This window comes from Macaca nemestrina, chromosome 1 (assembly GCF_043159975.1).
Source record: "Macaca nemestrina isolate mMacNem1 chromosome 1, mMacNem.hap1, whole genome shotgun sequence".
Classification (NCBI taxonomy): domain Eukaryota; kingdom Metazoa; phylum Chordata; class Mammalia; order Primates; family Cercopithecidae; genus Macaca; species Macaca nemestrina.
The window spans coordinates 99,373,253-99,393,225 of record NC_092125.1 but is presented as its reverse complement, the minus strand read 5'-3'; the positions used below and the strand labels follow the sequence as shown (position 1 = coordinate 99,393,225).

The 19,973-nt window shown below is 44.9% G+C and overlaps 2 protein-coding genes and 1 long non-coding RNA gene across 5 annotated transcripts in view; 1 reads left to right on the top strand and 2 right to left on the bottom strand.

Moving 5' to 3' along the window:
• Window positions 1–4,187: 4,187 nt before the first annotated feature.
• On the bottom strand, window positions 4,188–11,494 carry LOC105498171 (peroxisomal biogenesis factor 19). Of its 2 annotated transcripts, XM_011770073.3 has the most exons (8): window positions 11,358–11,494; window positions 9,834–9,943; window positions 9,248–9,413; window positions 8,417–8,502; window positions 8,042–8,203; window positions 5,774–5,950; window positions 5,505–5,549; window positions 4,188–5,335 (listed from the first exon to the last, which is right to left on the bottom strand). In XM_011770073.3, the coding sequence occupies exons 1-8, from the start codon at window positions 11,425–11,427 to the stop codon at window positions 5,252–5,254; spliced, it is 900 nt and encodes a 299-aa protein (XP_011768375.1). In that variant the 5' UTR covers window positions 11,428–11,494; the 3' UTR covers window positions 4,188–5,251. The 2 variants fall into 2 exon arrangements, with proteins under 2 accessions (XP_011768375.1, XP_011768376.1); XM_011770074.3 differs by lacking the exon at window positions 9,834–9,943 and having other exon boundaries at window positions 11,358–11,456.
• Window positions 10,692–19,778, top strand: LOC139359550 (uncharacterized). The gene is made up of 3 exons (XR_011615593.1): window positions 10,692–11,158; window positions 12,593–12,637; window positions 18,222–19,778. It is a non-coding gene; the product is annotated as an uncharacterized lncRNA (long non-coding RNA).
• The window catches only part of LOC105498174 (COPI coat complex subunit alpha), a 53,585-nt gene continuing 49,844 nt past the window's right edge, over window positions 16,233–19,973 (bottom strand). For both annotated transcript variants that reach the window (XM_011770077.3, XM_011770078.3), the window contains exons 28-33: window positions 19,425–19,561; window positions 18,952–19,138; window positions 18,759–18,869; window positions 18,300–18,461; window positions 17,449–17,643; window positions 16,233–17,181 (exon numbers count right to left, since the gene is read on the bottom strand). In XM_011770077.3, coding sequence (XP_011768379.1) covers window positions 17,122–17,181; window positions 17,449–17,643; window positions 18,300–18,461; window positions 18,759–18,869; window positions 18,952–19,138; window positions 19,425–19,561 — 852 coding nt within the window. In that variant the 3' untranslated portion in view covers window positions 16,233–17,121. The remainder of the gene's footprint in view (window positions 17,182–17,448; window positions 17,644–18,299; window positions 18,462–18,758; window positions 18,870–18,951; window positions 19,139–19,424; window positions 19,562–19,973) is intronic.

Below are 19,973 nucleotides of genomic sequence, written 5' to 3'. Positions count from 1 at the left end.
TCTCTGCCATTTTCCCCAGAATACAGTATTTTTTATTTTCTATCTTGGCAGAGGTGGGGGTGCAGTTTCAGGAGCATGGCCTTTCTGCCAAAACTGCTAAACATGTTCATTCTGATTATACATTTGGAAATGGGGGATATGATCATAATGCGGGGTTTTGGAACACACTGTAAGAGCAGGGTTAGGGGTGTTGAGGGGAAGACACTGTGGTGGTACTTCGGGTTCCTGGGTATCAGTGCCAACTCAGAACCCTGTAACCCTGTTTCCCAACTCAAAAACATCTACATATTCTTTTCCCAGTGTTTGGCTGTGATATTTTAAAATATATATTTGGTCTTCAACCCCTTTTCCTGGAATATAACTTCTAAAATCCTTGAAATCTTCAAAGTGATGTCTTATCATATTCCAATGAGTTGACTGATGGTTGCCATCCCCCTAGGTAGCTTCAGGATGGGGGCCAGTCAACAAAAAAACTAAAGCAGTATTAGAGGGTTGGAACTTTCAACCCCACCCCCAAACCTCTAGAGAAAACAGAGGGGCTGAATTTTAAATTAATCACCAATGGCCAATGGTTCAACTAATCATGCCTACATATAAAGCCTCCAAAAAGACCCAAAAAATACAAGATCCAGACAGCTTCCAAGATGTAAAACACATGAAGGTTTCTAGAGTGAGGGATCCCCAACACCTGGGCCACGAACCAGTACCAGTCCATGGCTTGTTAGGAACTGGGCCTCACAGCAGGAGGTGAGTGGCAGGTGGGCCAGCAATATCGCCTAAGCTCCACCTCCTGTCAGATCAGCAGCGGCATTAGATTCTCAGAGGAGTGCAAACCCTATTGTGAACTGCACATGCGAGGGATCTAGATTGTGTGCCCCTTATGAGAATCTAGCTAATGCCTGATGATCTGAGGTGGAATGGCTTCATCCCGAAACCATCTCCAGACCCCCGTCTGTGGAAAACTTTGTCTTCTGAAATGGTCCCTGGTGCCAAGAATGTTGGGGACCACTGTCCTAGATGGTGGCATGCCCAGAGAAGGAATGGAAGCTCTGCAATCTTGCCTTATACATCTTTTCATCTTTTTTTTTTTTTTTTTTTTGAGAGATGGAGTCTTCCTCTGTCTGTTGCCTAGGCTGTAGTGCAGTGGCGCAATCTTGGCTCACTGTAACCTCTGCCTCCCTGGTTCAAGCAATTCTCCTTCCTCAGCTTCCCAAGTAGCTGGGACTATAGGCATGCACCACCACACCCAGCTAATTTTTGTAATTTTTTTAGTAGAAACAGGGTTTCACTATATGTTGGCCAGGCTGGTCTCGAACTCCTGACCTCAGGTGATCCACCCGCCTTGACCTCCCAAAGTGTTGGGATTACAAGCGTGAGCCACTGGCTCCAGCCATGTTTTCATCTATATTCATTGTAATATCCTTTAAATAAACTGAAATATGTGTTTCCCCAAGTTTTGTGGGCCACCCTAACAAATTAATCAAACCCAAGGAGGGGGCTGTAGACACCCTGACTTATAGCACAGGCAAAATAACCCAGGAATTGCAATTGACATCAGAAGCTGGGGAGACAGTCTTGGTGACTGATTGATCAACCTGCAGGATCTGACACTGTCTCCAGGTAGACAGTGTCAGAATTAAAGGAAATTAGAGGATATCCAGCTGTTATCCACTGCAGAACTGCTTGCTTGTTGAGGGGAGGGAAGTCCACACGTGATTACAGAAGACTTCTGTGTTGCTCGTTGTGGTGTGAGAACAGAGGATGAACAGTGCTTTTCCACTCAATGATTAACTGATAAATGGCTCTTTCCATTTGTAGTTTATGAGTCTAAGAGTTTATGAGTCTAAGAACTATCTCAGGCTTAAAAACTGGACAAGAAATTGGGACTTTTCTTTGAAGTTTCTGATTTCAGCCTTCTGTTCAACCATTCTTGATCTCCCTTATACATAAGAAGGCAATACTCTTCTTGGTTGCCCATCTATCCTGCTCCTAGGACCACCCACATTCCGTTAGCCATCTCCACTTTGACCTTGCTACCCTTAGGGAAATTTACGCACCTTGCTTCTGAGAGTTAAGTGTTGCCATCTGGCCTCTGCTATGTCAGGATCCTATCATTCCCCAACTACTACTAAGAAACCAATTTCTTTTACATCTTCTATCAGCTTCAATCTACAGAGACAGCCACTTCTAAATTTCTCAAAGATGTTGGTAACCCTTCATCAGTGCCTTTCCTATTGCCTTTATTAAAAAATAATTCCCAGGTCTTTCCGGGGTATGTAGTCAGCTCGTGGGTTTACCAGTGTTATGTAACATTCATTCTTGCATATCCACTTCCTCTAAGTCTTTTGGTCCTTTTTTGTATGGTCTGCCATCTCCACTTTATTCAATATGGGCCAATGTTTTCTCCTAGCTCCCCAAAGCCATCTTAACATCATATCATAACTGCCTCATGGGGCTTTGACAAGACCTTCCAGAGTCACAGAAAATGTCCCAATTATCACAAAGTCTGTATCAATTCAATTCTTAATTCATGAAGCCACCCATACAATCATAAATTTGTTATCTAACACATTTAATTTTGGAACAAAGGAGCAACTCCTTTAAAGTTTGGGAGTCGCATAAATATTTCATATACAGCTTAAACCTATGCTTTGTAATGATTATTTTTGAGCAGCAGAAAAGGAAGGCTAGGGAAATGCTAGAGATGTCCTTACTAGTGACACATTCTTGCTGAATAATAAGTTCTCTGGAAGTGAAACTCAAATAGGAGAGAACAAGAGGTACAGATAGGTATCAGCTCTGCTAGGATCTTCAGAGAGACGGAAGGCCCCAGAACAGTGCCACTCAAAGGTGATTTGCAGACTTGTGCTGGTCTGTGTACGTGTGTGTGTGTGTGTATTTTTTTACCAGTCTGTGACATGGTGAATTAGAAATTGAAAGTGTTTAAAAACTTTTTAGCGTTTTAATGTTGCTGTGATATCCAAGTACATGATCAATGGACTTAACCTACAGAACAGTCTGGCCAGTTTGGGTGCTGTCAAACTTGCCTGGTGGGCAGCACACAGTGTGAACTCCATACTTGTCATAGGCAATAAGAATGCATATTGATAAATGAAGGACTGGAAAACAAAAAACCTGGTCCTTTACCATATATAGTTTGAGAAAGACTGCCCTAGAGTACCATACTTCCACCACAAGTCCTGGAATAATTCCAAAAGTTTTTGGAACAAAGTGTGACCTGAGGTCAACTTGCTCACATTCTATCAAATCAAAATAAAAATGAGTACCTTGGGAATAAAGCTAAAGTGGACTAGGGCATCTATTTAGATTCCTGGAGTAATCCCTGGCTAGGCTAGCAGAAGTGAGAATCTGTAAAAGAAAACTGGTAGGACAGGAGGCACAAGGTTCATAGAGAAGGGCTCTTTTGTTCTTCCCTCCTCCTCTCTATCCTTGTCCAGTTTTTGGCTGGAGCTTTAAGGAGAAAATAGTGACACTCAGGCCACATGACTATATCACAAGTCTACCTGTACTTTCTCCATCTCTTGCAGAACAGAGAAGTTTCACGTTCAGATCCTGGCTCTTCCATGCTCTGGTAAGGTATAAGAGTTGGAATTTCCCAAATAGCCTGAGGCCTTAAGAACATTTCCTTCCTAGTTAATACCATAAAACATGTATGGTCTTCAAGGGGTGAAAAGTTTTAACCTAGGGGCAAGTGACATGTCAGAAGCTCAAAGTGACAATAATGAACGCGAATTTGCTCTGGAGAGACTTATCTTCTGAGTGAACCAGGACAGCCAGCTGGGCTGACCAGAGTATCTACCAACATATGTCAGCCAAGGTCCATAGACCCACTGGGAGCCACAGAAAAAAAAGCCAGGTCAGCTCAAAGAAAAATAATTTAGAAAACATAACAATATATTACTAACATTAATAACAATAATGTAAAATGTTAAATTATAGTACCACTTGAAGGGCTTTCTACATTGAAATACTCAAGGGAACATGAGGAAAGATGGCCACCCAGTCTCCTTTGCCAACTGAGGTGCAGACTAAGTTGTAGAAGGTGGGTGGCGATGGAAGCCAGCATTACAATATTGTGTAGAACTAGTCTCCTAATATACCTCACTCTGCAACTTACAGAAGCTGAGGAAGATCAGAAAAAGACCTGAATGAAAAATAGGCCACACTCCTCACTCAGAATATTTATTATATTCTGCCCCATGGGGCCTTGCAGGAAAAGGGACCCAAGCTATACCCCTACTCCTTTCCCAAGCTACTTTCCTGAACCAAGGGACAGGATTCTAAGAGAATCATGTATCTCAATAAGCCAGAATGTATCCGGGAAAGAATAGCCATTAATTTCCCAGACCTGACACTGGGTTTATTTGTGTCTGCCAGGAAGAGGGGGAGTCAGTGAGAATGGTAGATGGACTAGATGAGGGGAAATAGGATGGGCCCTTCTTTATCACAGCTTGAGCTCAAAAAGGTTGGGATAAACAGGTGTTTAAAAGAGAGGAGGTAAGAGGCAGGACGGGCAGGGGATAGAGGAAGGTCAGGGGCTGGGTCCACCCATATCACACAGCATTGTAGGAAGAAGCAGGGTAACAATTTGAGTTCTCAGGCTGGAACAGGGAGGTGAGGGCTCAGCACCTAGAGAGAGGAGAATCCTAAGGCCTCTCTTTCAACTCTATTGTGATTAGATGCAAAAGCCCTTTCCCTTTAGAGAATTCAGAATGGTCTGTCTGAAGGCAAGAGAGCATAGTGACAGACCTGTTGCCCCAGCCCAGGCTGTTTCTCCCCATTCCCAAAGGCTCTGCCAGGAGAACTATAGAAATACAGAGTCCCAGGAGTCTGTCCCTCCTCCCCAGATCCAAGAGAGGGAGTACAGACAAGGCACAAAGACCCTGGGCACAAAGATGAACATCAGTGTGGCCACATATAAAATTATTTTGAGAAAGGAAAGAAAGTGCATGCCCCAGAAAGGATGCCTTCCTTCACCTGGCAGGTAGCTGGAACTTTGATAGTGGCAGAAACCACAACGGAGTAGGGGTCACAGAAATGGTCTCTGAAACAGACCCTATTCCTAGACAGAGGAAAAGCCTCAGCTGGTATGGCACAATCTTGAATGGGATGACAGAGGGCAGCGGGTAGACTTCTCCCGCAGATGACACTCCTGCCTCAGGTCCCAATGGTTCTGCTGACTCCAGATGTTCCCCATGGCTGGGACTGAGAGAGGAAAACGTGTTGTGTTTCACATGATCAGACACTGTTCGCCACTGGCACCTGGTGGGCCCGAAAGATTGAGGGCATCCAGGTCAAAGTTGAGGCCAGGAGGCTGGGGAAGAGATGAAGGGACTCAGATAATTGCTCATTTTTTAGGACAGACCTTCTGAAGATCCATCCCCAGTAGCCACAGTTATCACCTTAGGTGGAATCATGAGAGGTTAAAGAATTCTGGAAATTGGGGGCTCAGATTAAAATCTGGAAAAAGAAGACATACTCACCATCTCTCCAGCCAGTTCTTTTGGAGGATGGCCCAAATCCTGTAGCTAGAAAATAAGGAAAATGGAACAAGAAATAGAGAAAAACCCAGAAAACAACAGAGGATCCAGAAAAGGAATCTAACAAATCATCTCTCCATTTCTTCTGAGAGAGAGGACAAGAGAGGATCCCTCCTTCACCTAGGTCTAGCAGTACTGCATCCTTCCCAGATACCTCCTCCACTGAACACCTAAGTGGACAGCACCAGTGGGCAGAGGGCAAGAGGCCTTACCTGCTGCATAAGATCTAGCACCATCTCAAAACGAGCCTTTTGAGTGGTCTCACTGTCTGTGGGGGTCTCTGCCTCGAACTGCTCACATATTTTGCACATGACGCTGTGCTGCTCCTGATATTTTTCAAACTGCTCTGGAGGTAGAGATTCCCGATGACTCTGCAACCATTCTGGATACTAGGAAAAGAGAGAATGGGTGGAAAAAAATTAAGTGAACAATGGATATGGATGGGTAATCAGAACAATGTGATTAAAATGTAAAAGGGAAGGGGACGTAGAAAAACGAAAAGCTAAATAAGTAAGTTCATCATGAAAAGTGGCACTGACTCCAATCAGATCACCTGGCCATGTTAGCATTTATGGTCACTAGAAATTGGTAAGCTTCTGTAAAGAGCCAGTGAATATTTTAGGCTTCGAGGGCCACATATGGTCTCTGTTGTGTTTTTTTTTTTTTTTCTTTTTTCTTTTGAGACAGAGTCTCGCTCAGTCGCCCAGGCTGGAGTGTCGTGGCTCGATCTCTGCTCACTGCAAGCTCTGCCTCCTGGGTTCACGCCATTCTCCTGCCTCAGCCTCCCTAGTAGCTGGGACTACAGGCACCCACCACCACGCCCGGCTACTGTTTTTGCATTTTTTTAGTAGAGATGGGGTTTCACCGTGTTAGTCAGGATGGTTGCGATCTCCTGACCTCGTGATCCGCCCGCCTTGGCCCCCCAAAGTGCTGGGATTACAGGCGTGAGCCACCGCACCCCTTTTTTCTTTTTTTTTTTTTTTTGAGACAGAGTTTTACTCTGTCACCCAGGCTGGAGTATGATGGTGTGATCACCACCCACTGCAGCCCCGATCTCCCCAGGCTCAAGCAATCCTCCCACCTCAGCCTCCCCAGGTAGCTACAAGTGTGCACCACTGTGACTGGTTAATTTTTTTGTATTTTGTAGACACAGGGTTTCATCATGTTGCTTAAGCTGGTCTTAAACTCTTGGGCTCAAACAATCTGTCCACCTTGGCCTCCCAAAGTGCTGGGACTATAGGAGTGAGCCACTATCCTCGACCGTTGCCTATTTTTTTTGTAGTTTTTTTCAAATGACCTTAAAAATGTAAAAACCATTATTTGCTTGAGAGTTGGATTTGGCCCACTCAGGTCTTGGCCTGCTGACTTGTGGTATGTATTATTATAACACACTTACCCACGTTTCCCTGTATCACTGAAAAGCTTCTATTCCCATATTTTATCTCTCCAGAAAAACTACTATACACTCTTTAGCCAGGTATGGTGGCTCACACTTGTAATCCCAGCACTGTGGGAGGCTGAGGTGGGAAGATCACTTGAGCTCAGGAGTTTGAGACCAGCCTGAGCAATATAGTGAGAGCTCATTTCTACAAAAAATACTTAAAACATTGGCCAAGCATGGTGGCGCACACCTGTAGTCCCAGCCACTCAGGAGGCTGAGATGGGAGAATCACTTGAGCCTAGGATGGGGAGGCTGTGGTGAGCCAAGATCGTGCCACTGTGCTCCAGCTGGAGTGAGACCCTGTCTCAAAACAAAACGATACAACCACACATATAAGCTCTTTTATGGCAGGGACCATCATTTAAACTACTCTTACACTGTTCACATCACAAAGCCAGTAAGTAAATCCTCAGTTAATTCTTTTTCTTTTTGAGATGGAGTCTTGCTCTATAGTCCAGGCCGGAGTACAGTGGTGCAACCTCAGCTCACTGCAACCTCTGCCTCCCAGGTTCAAGTGATTCTCCTGCCGCCTCCTGAGTAGTTGCAATTACAGGTGTGAGCCACTACGCCCGGCTAATTTTTGTATTTTTACTAGCGACGGGGTTTCACCATGTTGACCAGGCTTGTGTCGAACTCCTGACCTCAGGTGATCCACCCGCCTCGGCCTCCCAACGTGCTGGGATTACAGGCATCAGCCACCACGCCCAGCCAAATTCTTGCTGGAGAAATGAAGTCAGAAATGCAAGACTGATTAGACAACAACCCCAGAGTCTTGAACCAGTTTATAGAAAACTAGAACTGCAGGATTTCCTCTTATACCCCAAAAGTTATACCCCTTATACCCCAACATACAGTGTGACAGCTTTATTCTCTCAGAGACACAACTCTCCCCACCCCCCAACTCTCCCCGCCTCAAATAAATAAAGGAAAAAAGCAGACTCAAGTTACTCTTTCTGCAGGCTCTGAGTAGACAAAATAGCCCACATGAGTGGATGTGATGGAAAATGAAGAGAAAAAGCAGAAATGGAAGTTCACAAACCTTTTCTGTGATCTCCTTCAGTGATGGGTACAGCACATCCTTGGAGAGTAGGTTCTGCATAATACTCTGCATGATGGGGAGGATGTTCCCTTCCCCATCCCCTTCGTCCATGCCTAGCCCCTCCATGGCCTTGGTCAGCTCTTCATCCGACATGCCAGAGTTCTAGATAGGACAAGTAAGAGGTGAGCAGGTATACCACCTTCTTGGGATGCTCACACTCTGTCAGGTGGGAAAGATAAACTACCTAAACTTGCCTGTAACAAAACAAGACAGGAACAGACTTGGGATGATACTCAAAGCATCTGTCTTTTGAGACTCTGCTGCAGAAGTGTCTGAGAGTGGACCCCTTGTGGGACCCTACTACTTTCTCCTCACCTGAAGGTCAGTGGCATTTTTGGCTAATCCACTTAGTGTCTCCTTTAGGCAAGAAGTGAATTCTTGTTGGGAGGTCATATCACTGCCTAGGAGAGATTTAAAAAGCCAGCGTCATTTAGGAATTTGTTTCCTTGCCTAGACTGAACTGGTTACCAGCTTGGATATGAAGCATTTACTAGTGAATCATTATCACTCCCCATCTGGGAAAACTGCGGTTATCCTGATAGTCTTTTCATACATCTATTTAATACACGGACTCTATGTCAGTTTATTCTCCATGATGATACCCACAATAACACTGTGACCTTTCAAATGGTCAGTTTTGAATAATCTTTTCTATTACTTTCTAACCTATCTCGCCCCTTTTCATTAAGAGGGATTTTCGGCCGGGCGCGGTGGCTCAAGCCTGTAATCCCAGCACTTTGGGAGGCCGAGGCGGGTGGATCACGAGGTCAAGAGATCGAGACTATCCTGGCTAACATGGTGAAACCCCGTCTCTACTAAAAATACAAAAAACTAGCCGGGCGTGGTGGCGGGCGCCTGTAGTCTCAGCTACTTGGGAGGCTGAGGCGGGAGAATGGCGTGAACCCGGGAGGCGGAGCTTGCAGTGAGCCGAGATCACGCCACTGCACTCCAGCCTGGGAGACACAGCGAGACTCCGTCTCAAAAAAAAAAAAAAGAGGGATTTCCACCCCTTCTCTCATTGCCTTTACCCATTCCATGGCTGTGACATCATGATTACTATCAACTTCACTAAGAATTCTGGTGTTTTCAGGCAACAAAGACTTAAGAATCTGTTCAGATATTTCCATGTATCTAAGGTCTCCTCACCCACTCTCCCCGCAGCCTCCGAGAGCTTTTGGAACTGCTCCACCAGGTGGGGCTCTTCCTCAGCCAACTCCTTCATTGCCTTCTCGAACTCTGCAGTGGCTTGAGAAGCCAGTTCACTGTCGAATAGTTCCTGGAAAAACTTCTCTTGGGAAGCGAAGAGGGCATCCTGCGGGGGAAGGGTGGCTGAAATGCATCTCTTACTTAGAACTACACTGCACCTGGCCTCTGATAGAAGCCACAGGCAGTAGCTATGGGAAATGCACTTCCCTCCTACCCACTTCCACTGGACACTCTAACTACTGCTCCTAATGAGAATAGCAAAAAAGGTATCTAGTCTTTGAAAGAGGGTATGGGATGGCATACCAATCCAACCATTTAAACCTACTATTTTTTCAAGGAACTCTGAGATTCCTCCACTCAACCTCAAGTCCTTATTTCACAAGGACTGAGGCTGGCAAGAGCACTCACCAATGTGAGGTCAAGGTACCCTCCCCCATTCCCCTCTGGCCCATAGGGGCCTGCCCAACCTCTGCTCAGAGCTGCATGCCCATCCCCTCCCCATCCCTTCAGGGGGTGGAATTTATACTTTGGCAGTGTCTCCTGGCGATCTCTTCTGGGGCCCCGAAGCATCAGGGGCCGTGGTGGTAGAAGGGGGTGCTGGGGAGGGTTTGGCTTTATCGAAATCATCAAGAGCACCTTCAGAGACAAGAGACATGGTGTGTGTGTTGGCGACAGATGAGGATGCAAGCAAGGCTGGGTGGTTTCTGGGCAAAGCATTAGGAATATGATTTCTCAAATTGCCAACTTTCCTCAATTTTCCGCCTTGAGGCCCCCACCTCCCCAGACCACCCTCAATGAGCCTCCTACTTCCTTCCAGATTACCTAATTTATTGTGAGCAAAGGCAAGAAATCCCTTACGGTGGAACAAGTATCCATCTCAGAGCTGGGAGGAGAGGATTAAAAATTTCTGCAGAGACATCTCCATCTATAGTGTCTCCCTTGCCACAACCTAATGATTCCCTAGAAATCCCATACAAATAAATACCCAACAGGAGTAGAGAACACAGATGTCCTCATCCCTCTGAACTCACTCTGGAGCTCTAAAAGGAATAACTTGGTGAGAAGGCACATGACATCCCACCCAGCTTCCTGTTGGTACTGGTACCAGCACAGACTGAGGGACCACATACTACATTCCATGGTAAGGCATTAAACTATCTTCTCTTATTCTCCAGTTTAGTGCTCTCCCACAACCTCCTAGAGCTCCTTTTGGTCTGATCTTTGCAGATAACCGTAGGCTAATTTACAGTCACTTGGCACTCCTCAGCGTTTCTGTTCATTCTTCTGCCTGCCCACATCTCTGTGATTGAGCAAGAGATTACAAATTCACCTCTGCCCTGAAAAGCCTGTGTCCTCACCACCATTCTGCTTGCCAGGCCCAGGGAGAGAGCACTGGCCCCACTCTGGGCAGGAAGCCAACAGGGGAGTGGACAGTAATGCTAAGAAAACATCCACCGTCTTTCAGGAGGGTGAACTGCTTTCCCCTGAAATCGCCACATCCTCAGTTTCTCAAAATAAGGGAAAGGAGTCCGCTTGAGCTACTAACAAGATGAAAGAACTGTTAAGGGGCCTAACGAGAGAAAGAGAAAAGGACTACGAGGAGAAAAGTGTCTTTCATGTCAAGGAAGGCAGGACGAGGCGCAGCAGCATGGGCCACGAGCTTGCTAGGAGTTAATGTAAGCAATCAGTGAGTGCGTGGTTCGCTACCCAACAAGAACCAAATGCTGCTGCTGCTGCTGCTGAAGTCGGACTTTAAGAACTTAGTAACCTAAAGAAAGAGGAGTTTGGAGAGGTATCATGAAACGCCGTCCTGCGGAAACATCCACAATCTGGACCACTGGGGGACCCCAGGTGAGTTCCCCAGCTCCAATCGCGGAGGTGGGGCAGGATGACCCAGAGATTTTTGGGGGGCTCGCGGTCAGACTCTCCGCCCCCATTTAACCTTTGGAGATCCTCTCCCGCCCTGTCCCTAATATCTCAGGTTCACTTAACGCCCGGAATGGGTCCTCACAACTGCCCTCTTCGGGCCTTTCCCACTATGGGCTCTTACTTTCCAGAAGCTCCTCCAATTCCCTGTCTGCTTCTGCCCCGACACCACAGTCTTCCTCAGCGGCCGCCATCTTGCTACCTCCGACTTGCCGTAGGAGGCGGGACCCCTCGGCGCCGCCACGCCCTCCACCCCTTCGTTCCTGCCCTCTTCTGCCTCGGGCAACCAATGGTATTGTTGGCCAGTGCGGAACCGCCATTTTTAAAGGGCCAGGAAGCTTTGAGTTTCTGTTTTGGGTATTTTTCCCCTTTCGCCTGTGAAACACAGAATTAAGGATAAGATAGTGTTATTTTCTGCCTGGTTTTAGAGGCCCGGACTCCTTTCAACTTCCCAAATTACCTGGCGAAGCTCTTTCATTATTTCTTCCTGAGCTATGAGTAGGCTAGATTGAGACAAACTGCCTACAAATAACCAGAATCTATACATATATGATTGATATGACAATTATGGTACATAACATACTACTTTCTCTCACTTCTTTTGTTGAGACGGAGTCTCGCTCTGTCGCCTAGACTGGAATGCAGTGGCGCTATCTTGGCTCACTGCAGCCTTGGCCTCCTGGGTTCAAGCGATTCTCCTGCCTCAGCCTCCCGTGTAGCTGGGATTACAGGCATGCACCACCACATCCGGCTAATTTTTGTATTTTTAGTAGAGACTACCTTGTTGGCCAGTCTGGGTAGCCAGGCTGGTCTCGAACTACTGACCTCAGGTGATCCACCCACCTCAGCCTCCCAAAGTGCTGGGATTACAGGCGTGAGCCACTGCGCCCGGCTTCACTTCATTATTTCATTCAAATGTTATCTTTTCTGAAACACTTTACTTGGCCATTCCTTTTCTTCTTAACACTGAACACTATCTGACATATTATCTACCGTGCTTGTTTATTCTCCGCTCCCCACCGTGCAGAATTTAAACACTATGAAGGCGAAGATTTTCGTCTGTTGTCTTCGCTGCTGTAAAGCCCAACTCCTAGGCTAGGGTTTAAAACTTAGTAGGCACTCATTGGCCACTCTTTGCTCTTGCAGTCCCTAATCAGGCACATCTGTCCGCCCAATCTAGTGGCATTTCTCATTTCCTATTCTCTATTAGAACTGTTTGATTAAAGGACACAGGGCCAGGAACTTAGAACTCAATGTTAGAAAGAGAGCATCTGGGACCTTGGACTGAGCAGGGCAATTAGAATGTAGTAGTTAGTAATAGACTTGCTTTCCCTGACCAATCTCCTTTTCTCCACACAGAACCCAACCTCCAACTGAGTGAACACCGGGGATGCTCAGATAGAGGTAACTCTAGACGTCCCTTTCCTCCTTTGGAATTGTTCTATTCAGATCTGTAAGAATGTAGCAACTGTTTCACATACAGATCTGTTTTAGCACTTGGAGAGCACCTATTATTTAGGTCTTGTTCTGGGCACAGCAAGGACAAAGAGATAAATCAGGACCACCCCCTGCTGTAAGGTAGCTAAGTGGAGGTGAGCCGCAGGTATGATGAGATATACACACAGTAAGTATGACACAAGGTAAGAATTTTAAATGAAAAAAATTCCTGTGTTAAGTCACCTCATCACTTTCATGCTTAGCTTCCCAAACACACATTTGAGTACTGCATCAAGCACCAGATCAAGCACTTACTATGTCTTTCACAGACAGGGCACAGACTTGTAAAATAGTATCTGTGCAAAACCTGTTTCCTTCTGACCACAAGTAGTGTGTTTTGGGATAAAAATATTATGAACTGTAAGTTATAAAGCCTAAATTCCAGCCCTAATTCTGCCACTAAATCACTTTCTAAGTCCTTTACAATTCTAAACTTCTGTAATCAAATCCTTTCCTGATAAACTTGTTTCCCCAATACCTGCAACATAATTTATTCCAGGGTTTCTCATTCAAATTGCTTACATGTGGATCTCCAATATGGCTATAGGTATAACAAACACGTTAAAAAAAAAGAAAACCTGTCTATCAACAGGCATCTCTATTGGCTTTATTTTATTTTTTGAGACGAGTTTCACTGTCACCCAGGCTGGAGTGCAGTGGTTTAATTTTGGCTCACTACAGCCTCCATCTCCAGGGTTCAAGTGATTCTCCTGTCTTAGCCACCTGAGTAGCTGGGTCTACAGGCTTGCGCCATGCCCGGCTAATTTTTGTATTTTTAGTAGAGACAGGGTTTCACCATGTTGGCCAGGCTGGTCTTTAACTCCTGACCTCAAGTTATATGTCCACCTTGGCCTCCCAAAGTACTGGAATTACAGATGTGAGCCACTACACCTGGTCAATTGGCTTTAAACTAATGTAATATAAGCATGCTAATTAAAAGCATGCTAAAAGCATGCTAATTAAAATGGAGTAAAAAACAAGCATGACTCTTTCTTTGCATTATTTCTTAAACTTGTTTCCGCTTTTCTATTTTTACTACTAATACTCCTAACATCTCATCTCAGTATTTACTGACCTACTACTGACTGCTCCTTCTGCCTTTCTAATGTATAGCGAATACTGTTGAATAACAGTATTTTATAGTACTTTCATATCACTCTGTCCTTAAGGATTTAATGGCTCTCCAGTTTATCAAATTCTAATTCTTGCCTGGGATTCACAATTATTTCATATACATCAATCTTGTTTCCCCAATTATGTAAGATTCAAGAGGCAGGAATTGTAAAGTTTTTCCATATCCCTCAGTTAGTAATGTTTTTGTGTGCAAAATTAATTTTGTAATTTAATTTGCAAATAATAAAAAAATTTGCCAAAATTTATCACCAACTTGCCTATGTTTATAGGGATAATGTTTGTAACTTGGGAAAGTGTCATCGAAGTACTATGTACTTTTTTTTTTTTTTTTTTGAGACGGAGTCTCGCTCTGTCACCCAGGCTGGAGTGCAGTGGCACGATCTCGGCTCACTGCAACCACCGCCTCCCAGGTTCACGCCATTCTCCTGCCTCAACCTCCTGAGTAGCTGGGACTACAGGGGCTGATACCATGCCTGGCTAATTTTTTGTATTTTTAGTAGAAACGGGATTTCACCTTGTTAGCCAGAATGGTCGTGATCTCCTGACCTCGTGATCCACCTGCCTCGGCCTCCCAAAGTGCTGGGATTACAGGCGTAAGCCACCGTGCCCAGCCTTTTTTTGTTTTGTTTTGTTTTGTTTTTGAGATGAAGTCTTGCTCTTGTCCCCCAGGCTGGAGTAGAATGGTGCAATCTCAGCTCACTGCAACCTCCGCCACCCGGGTTCAAGCAATTCTCCTGCCTCAACCTCCCCAGTAGCTGGGATTATAGGCGCCTGCCACCACGCCCGGCTAACTTTTGTATTTTTAGTAGAGACAGGGTTTCACCATGTTGACTAGGCTGGTCTCAAACTCCTGACCTCAGGTGATCTGCCTGTTTGGCCTCCCAAAGTGCTGGGATTACAGGTGTGAGCCACTGTGCCCGGCCAATATGTACATTTTTTTTTTTTTGAGATGAAGTCTCATTCTTGTCCCCCAGGCTGGAGTGCAATGACGCAATCTCATTAGTAGTATGTACATTTTTGAGAAGGCAGCCTTAGTTTAGGGATGCTGTTTAAAAAAGCAACTCTTAAGATAAAGGTAAAAAAATACAACGTGCCGGGCGCAGTGGCTCACGCCTGTAATCCCAGCACTTTGGGAGGCCGAGGCAGGCGGATCACGAGGTCAGGAGATCGAGACCATCCTGGCTAACACGGTGAAACCCCGTCTCTACTAAAAATACAGAAAATTAGCTGGGCGTGGTGGTGGGTGCCCGGAGTCCCAGCTACTCGGGAGGCTGAGGTAGGAGAATGGTGTGAACCCGCGAGGCGGAACTTGCAGTGAGCTGAGATCACGCCACTGCACTCCAGCCTGGGCGACAACAAAGCAAGACTCCGTCTCCAAAAAAAGAAAAATACAATGTATATAGTATGAAGAGAAGTAAAAAACAAAGTGAAGCTCCCTAATATATTGATATGAGAAAATACCAAAAATGTTAAATGAAAAAACAAAGGTACAAAATTGTTAAATAATATGGTTTCATTTGTGTATAAAGGGGGATAGAGAATGGCATAGTCATATCTGCTAGTATATACATAAAAAATTTCTGGAAGGATGTAAGCAAGCTGGTAACAGTGGTTACCTGCTTTGGGGAAGGTGATAGGAACTGGGTGCCTGATGAAAGGATGGAAAGATTTGTCACAGAATAGCTTTTTATATTTACTGATTTTTTAACTATATGCATTTTTTATTGAAAACATGAATTTAAAATGCAAAAAAGTACATATTTTAATCAAAGGCACAGTAACGTCTACCCAATTATTCTTAGCATATGACAAGCAAAATATTGTATTGTCAATGTAAAAATTTTATCATTGTAATATATATAATGTTCTATTCTTATATCTATTACATGTAAAATATCTAGAACAGTGACAGGCACATGGCAGTTGCTCAATAAATATTGCTATAATCAGCAAGAGATAAAAGGCTGCAATCAAAAACAGAATAGGGGAGCTACTTGCTTTCTATCATTTTCACAGCAGTTTAGGTCCTCATATATATCCTATGAAAAATATGTGCTTCTTTTTTTCTTTCTGTTTTTTTGAGACAGACTCTCACTCTGTCGCCCAGGCTGGAGTGTGGTGGCGTGATCTCCGCTCACTGCAAGCTCTGCCTCCTGGGTTCAAGCAATCCTCTGCCTCAGCCTCCGGAGTGGCTGGGATTACAGGCAACCGCTGCCATGCTCGGCTAGCTTTTTTTTTTTCCCCGCAATAGTGGATGTTTATTTTGTAATTAAAAATTATTACTGGAAGGAAGACATGTGCTTTGGTGGGGTACCTGCATGGGTGAACAAGAACATGAGAGTGTCCAAGAAATAAATGACCAAGTCAAGAAGCTCTCGTAGAGATTTATTTAGTGTGAGAAATATGAGAACAATAGTTGTAAAGAACAAATCAATAACCAGCAGTGTGCATTTTGGGAAACCAAATAACTTCTTCAAATTTCTGAGTACACAGAGGGTACCTGCCTGGGAATTTAAATGTCTAAGGAAAATGGGAGATGATTAAGAGTTGGTGTGGCCTAGTCACACCAACATGTATTTATTACATCCTGCTCCTTTCTAGTTGACAGGAAAGAAAGTTGCTGTGGGAAGAGAAGGGATAAATACTGAAGGGATTTACTAAATAAATGTCCATCACAGAGTTTTCCTTTTTTTTTTTTTTTTTTTTTTTTTTTGAGACAGAGTCTTGCTCTGTCACCCAGGCTGGAGTGAAGTAGTATGTTCTCAGCTGACTGCAACCTCCACCTCCTAGGTTCAAGTGATTCTCATGCCTCAGCCTCCCAAGTAGCTGGGACTATAGGCACATGCTACCATGCCAGGCTAATTTTTGTATTTTTATTAGAGACAGGGTTTGACCCTGTTGGTCAGGCAGGTCTCAAACTCCTGGCCTCAGATGATCTGCCCACCTCAGCCTCCCAAAGTGCTGGGATTACAGGCATGAGCCACTCCACCCAGCCCAGAGTTTTACTTGTTCCTTAGAATTAAGCTGGAAAGGGAGGGCCAATTATTAGAACAACTATAGTCAAGTTGAGAAGACCTCAAAAAAGTCAAGCTTAGACTTCAGATTTTTCCATAGAAGAGGAAAAGATACTAGGTTTTAGGGTAGAGAAAGCCAAATCCAAAGAGTAGTTGCAGGAGGAAGGTGCTGTTAGAAGGAGGATATAGAGACATTCTCGGGGGGGAACATATGGTGACTGATCCATGCACACAAAGGGGGCCTTAGCGAAACTGCAGAGGACTGATCCTTAAACCAATCACATCTTTGCCAATCTCTGTCACCTGTAGAAGAGCAAACAGAGGAATAAGTTAGAGATTTGTAAGGTTGAGAACTCTAGAAAACTTATTCCCTATACCCTCAATGGGCGTAGTAGACAGGTATTTGGGTGTTCGTCACTGACTGGCAAACAGCAGTGGGGAGATGCTCTAGCTTTCTCCAGTGTCACTGCCTCAGGGAGCAGGGGACAAGCACAAAAAACCACCACCATGTTTCTTTCTTTTTCCCCTTCTCTCAATATCCTAGATACATTTATTGAGGACAGTACTTACTGTGGTGACCCTACAGATTTGACCTTTGAACTCAGGGGAATAGCAGGCCCCACTGAGTGGACACTTTTCCACTGGCTTTCCACGGTAGATGGGCCGATATGATGCAGCACAGATGTCAAAGGGGTTGTGCATGTCATAATTGAGCTGATAGGCATCTGCGGGATTCTTCTCACAGGCAGACAGGATTTTTCGGGTCTAGGAAAAGGAAGGAGTATTTTATTTAGGAGGATGGAAAGCTGCAGACAACACCTCAAAAGGATCCCATCACCATGGTTTGGTAGTTCCGTTGATGTGAGATACAACTGTACTAGGTGAAAAGAGGTCCCAACCTCTGTACTGGATGTATGTGAAGGGTTAACAATCACCATTCCTATTGTATCAAACTTTCCCCTCCTTAATACAAAAGTGGCTCCATAATCTAGACCCACATTCCTCCACCAACTCTGGAGATTATCAGGATCAGGTCCTAGAAAGGGTTAAAACAGACTTCCATCACCCAAAAAGAATGCATTTGGAGAACACAAGTAATGAGATGTGTATGTGAAGCTTTGTGGTGGTTGTGATGGGATATCTGGAGCTTAAGGACAGGACTGGGGTTACTTTCAGGTGCAGTGGAGCTATTCTAGGTTGCACAGCACTCTTAGACAATTGTCATGTCTCAATAAACTATTAATTTTCCAGGAAAAAAGGAAGCACCAAGTCAGGAAGTAAACAGAAGGTAGCATTCTGTTGGCTCTTTTTGTTGAATGTTGTTATTTACTGCTTTGTTTCAGAGGCAAGGACCTTGGTCTGTTCCCTCCATGTAAGAGTTGATCTGGCTTCCCTATGGTCACTGAAGGAGCTCCATCTACCTGTTGCGCCACCTCAGGCTTGGGCCCGAGTTCTAGTAGGCGCCGAGCAAAGGTGGCAGCTGTCTTGAAGTTCTTGAGCTTGAAGAAGAGATTGAGGGCTGTACGCAGCACCAGGATCATGTGCACAGGCTGCAGGTTTGAGTGGGTGAAATAGGCTGCCATCTGGTGGACAGAAAGAGGAACACATGCCAGGTTGATGCTACACCTGGTAGAGGTCAAAACACAACACAACACAACAGGATGGGTTATAAAGCAGAGAGGTCTTCTGCCTCCTAGGTATGGAGGACTGGTGAGATGAGGAAGTAGGGTGAAGAAATGTATCCTCCCCTCATAGAAATGAAGGGCCTAAATTTCTCTTCGTCCCCACTCAGATCTGGGTTTGAAATTAAAAGAATTCAAACCTAGTGAAGGGTGAAGGGAAGGACGTCTCTGTTGTACTCAGGGTCCTATAGATCTTACCTCACATATGCGCTTCTGCTGTTCTAGAGTCTCTTTGGGCAGCTTCTTCCTTTCTATCTCCATGGACAAACCCACAATGTACTCACGGCAAATGGTGATGAGCTGCTGGGCCTGTAGAGGGGGCAGGTGGTCAGGATACAGAGACAAGAATGTGGGAGTGCCCAGAACTGGGACAGTGGCTAGACCCTCTTACCTCTGCAATCTCTTGTTTATTGTCCACAACAAGAAGTGGCACACTGAGAAGGATGGAACGGAATTTTTCCACAGCCTCCTCAAATTTGCCAACTGTGGTGAGCTGGTAGCACAGCTGCAACCGTTGGATGAGGTCATTAAGCTTCAGGCCCACAGCTGGTACACCATTCTTCAGCCCTGCATCCTTCCTGGAAAGGGAAAAGTAGGAAGAAGACGGGATAGTCAGTAGCCAACTAGGATCCAATTTCCTTTTCTGGCAAACATCCTCATAGCTACCCTCTTGTCTCCTGTCAAAAGTAGCTGCTGTCAAAGACAGCAGATGTAAACCAAACCCCATAGAGTAACAAGCCAAAGATCTTTTTTTCTACTGGAAAACCCTAGCTCTGAAAGAATTCTGACTATGTCACTGAGGCTACCATCTGAAATATCGACCATAACTTGGAACAGATGAAAGCAAAGAGCGAAGAGCCTTACCAGTTGCGATTAGGATATCCATACATGGGGGGTAGGCAGGGCAGAGCCTGATAGGTTGTGCGGCCTCGGGCGTATGTCTGTAGGAACAGTTGCTTGTAGGGGCCAAACTGGATTACCCCTACTTGGTCATGAAGGAGCTGGAACAGAAGGAAAGAAACAAGGATTTTGGCCCTGCTGCATAAAAAGCTACTTTTCCTTGGGCAAGGTAATTAACTTCTCTGTTCACGTTTCCTCACCAGTAAAATACATTTAATTGTAAGACCTACCTCATTTAATAATACCTATTAAAGTGTTTAGGATAGTGCCTGGCACATAGTGAACATTAAATAAACGTTAGCGGTTATTGCAATGTTATCATTATTGTTGTTATTATAACAATACTGGCTTAGTGTTCAAAACAGACCCCTGCTTGGGAAGGGGTACTTATCTCACTGATGTGAGCCAGAAAGCAAGCTATAAATGGGTGGAAGATGACTGAAGGATCTGCCCTAAAAGATTACTAGGCCAAGTGGAAGGCAGATAACAGAAAGTCAAGCGTACTTAACAAAG